The sequence below is a fragment of the Belonocnema kinseyi genome, chromosome 2 (assembly GCF_010883055.1).
Source record: "Belonocnema kinseyi isolate 2016_QV_RU_SX_M_011 chromosome 2, B_treatae_v1, whole genome shotgun sequence".
NCBI lineage: Eukaryota > Metazoa > Arthropoda > Insecta > Hymenoptera > Cynipidae > Belonocnema > Belonocnema kinseyi.
In genome coordinates, this window is record NC_046658.1 from 38735125 (window position 1) to 38737200 (window position 2076).

At 32.3% G+C, this 2076-nt stretch overlaps 1 protein-coding gene across 4 annotated transcripts in view; it reads right to left on the reverse strand.

Annotated features, from left to right (window-relative positions):
* LOC117183132 (pseudouridine-metabolizing bifunctional protein C1861.05) overlaps positions 1–2076 on the reverse strand; it is a 442705-nt gene that overhangs the window by 4688 nt on the left and 435941 nt on the right. For 2 of the 4 annotated variants that reach the window (XM_033376331.1, XM_033376330.1), the window contains exons 9-10: positions 864–1105; positions 605–736 (exon numbers count right to left, since the gene is read on the reverse strand). In XM_033376331.1, the coding sequence (XP_033232222.1) occupies positions 605–736; positions 864–1105 (374 nt within the window). Of the gene's footprint in view, positions 1–6; positions 737–863; positions 1106–2076 lie in introns of those variants that run through there. The other 2 variants (XM_033376332.1, XM_033376329.1) reach the window with 1 other exon arrangement.

Below are 2076 nucleotides of genomic sequence, written 5' to 3' on the forward strand. Positions count from 1 at the left end.
CAATCTCGCTTAGTCAGAGACGTGAGGAGAAGTCGAGTGGAGAGGGTAAGATGAGCAGGTACAACGCGATGAAATGGAAATCACCCGAATATCTACCTGAGTGCCCACGGAGTATATTCTCCGAAACTTCTCTGAGCCTGAGAATCATCAGTGAATATTCAAAAATTTCTATCGGTAGGGCGTCTTCTAATTATTAATTTTTGTATTTAATTTTCTCTGTTCGATGCTAGATCACAAATTTTCTCAACGAACATTCCACCTAATTTTTATGTATATATAAAAATATAAATTCACAAAAATATATCTATCTATTTTGCGAATATTTGATTTCGGTTAATTTTAAGATTAAAATAGGGTATCAAAAATAAAATTCATAATATTTTCTATGGTCAATATTACTATAGAAAATTTAAAGTTAATTCTGTCAATTTTATCCACGAATATTTGTTAACTGAAGTGCAGACATTGTAGGAGGTACAGCTTCAAAAGATGTCAGTGACACAGCTGCAGCTTTAAGGCCGTGTGAAATACAATTAGCCTCATCTAGCCCATTTAAAATTCCGACAATTATACCAGCAGCCAGACAATCTCCGCAACCACTTACGCTGATTTGCTGGATATGTTTTTCAGCAACTTGCGAAAGAGGCGGATATAAGTGGGACTGGATATCCTCATTTTCAATCAAACGACCTTTTTCATCGTAAAATGCATCTTCTTTTGATGCCTTTCGAACTACCTGTAAAAATATCAATATAGATATAAAATATCTGCAGCCAATATACATTTCTCTATTAGTACTTGTATACTGTAGCAATAAGTTGACGTTGCAGTCATTTATTTTTATACAGTTAGCTTATACTTACTAAGACTCCAAGTGGCCCTAGAGTAGTAATTACCACTGGAATTCTTTCAGCTAAACGTTCTGCCACTTGTCTAACCGTCTCGTAATTATTAAAATCTTCATTTTCCATTGGAATTTCGAAAAATCGTGCCATAGCTAGAAGTTCATTCTTGTTAGGAGAAACGAAATGTAAGACATTTTTCCATTGTGATCCAGCTTCAAAAATCTTGAGTGCCTTATGAATATCGGTAGGTTCATACCAAACTGAAAAGTAAAAGGTAAAATAGAATATTAACTCCTTCCTTTTAATATGTTGCCTTTTCTTTTAACTTATTTCGCCAGTTGTGCAACTATTTTAAAAGATTACAGGACAATTTTTAAAGATTGTAGAAGATTTTAGAGATAGTCTACCTCAAAAATTAAAATAATGTTCCTATTCGCCAAGGAATTATGTTGAATTTTTTGTAGGTACAGTTTTTAATGGTTAACAATTATATAAAATTGAAAAAAAATTAAATTAGTTTTCAAGTTAGAACTTTCTTTAAATGTGCAAAAAAAGTTTTGTTAATTTTGTTATTATTGGACTGTGAAACATACCGTTATTTTGTTATCATGAAAAAGAAACATTTGTTGGTTTGAAATTGGCATTTTTTTAAGCCACTTTGAAGTCTTGCACACGAAATTTTTTCGTTTAATGTTAAAAGAAAAGCATATTATATTATCATTCACTACTAAAAACTGTAGCTAGAAAAATCGAACTGATTTTTTTGTACCGTAGAATATTTAAGAAAAACAGAAATTCTCGCTAATGCGATTTTTCGTTAAACTTGGGCAAATAAGAAATTTAAAGAATTAATTATTTTTTTAAACACTAACTAAGCAATAAGTTGTTTCTTTGTACTTGTGCATTAAATTTTTATTGTTGATTAAAAACTAAATTCTTATAAAAGTTTTTGTTAAAGCAACAAACATTTTTTGCAGAAGGGGAGGGGGTCTTGGTACACGTTCCCAAACAATTGGACAGCAAAATCTTCGAAACTTACACCAAAAAATAGCGCAAGCTATTCTTCTCTCTCAATCGCATTGACAAAAAAGAGAGATATATTCTTTGAATAGTCAGAAGCGTCAGAAGGGCGCACTGCAATTGCGCCAGTGGTCAACCACCCTCCCAAACTGAAACCTGAGTTGCGCAGGAAAAGCAGGTGTAAAAGTAGGTAGTTTTCAGATAGCATGGA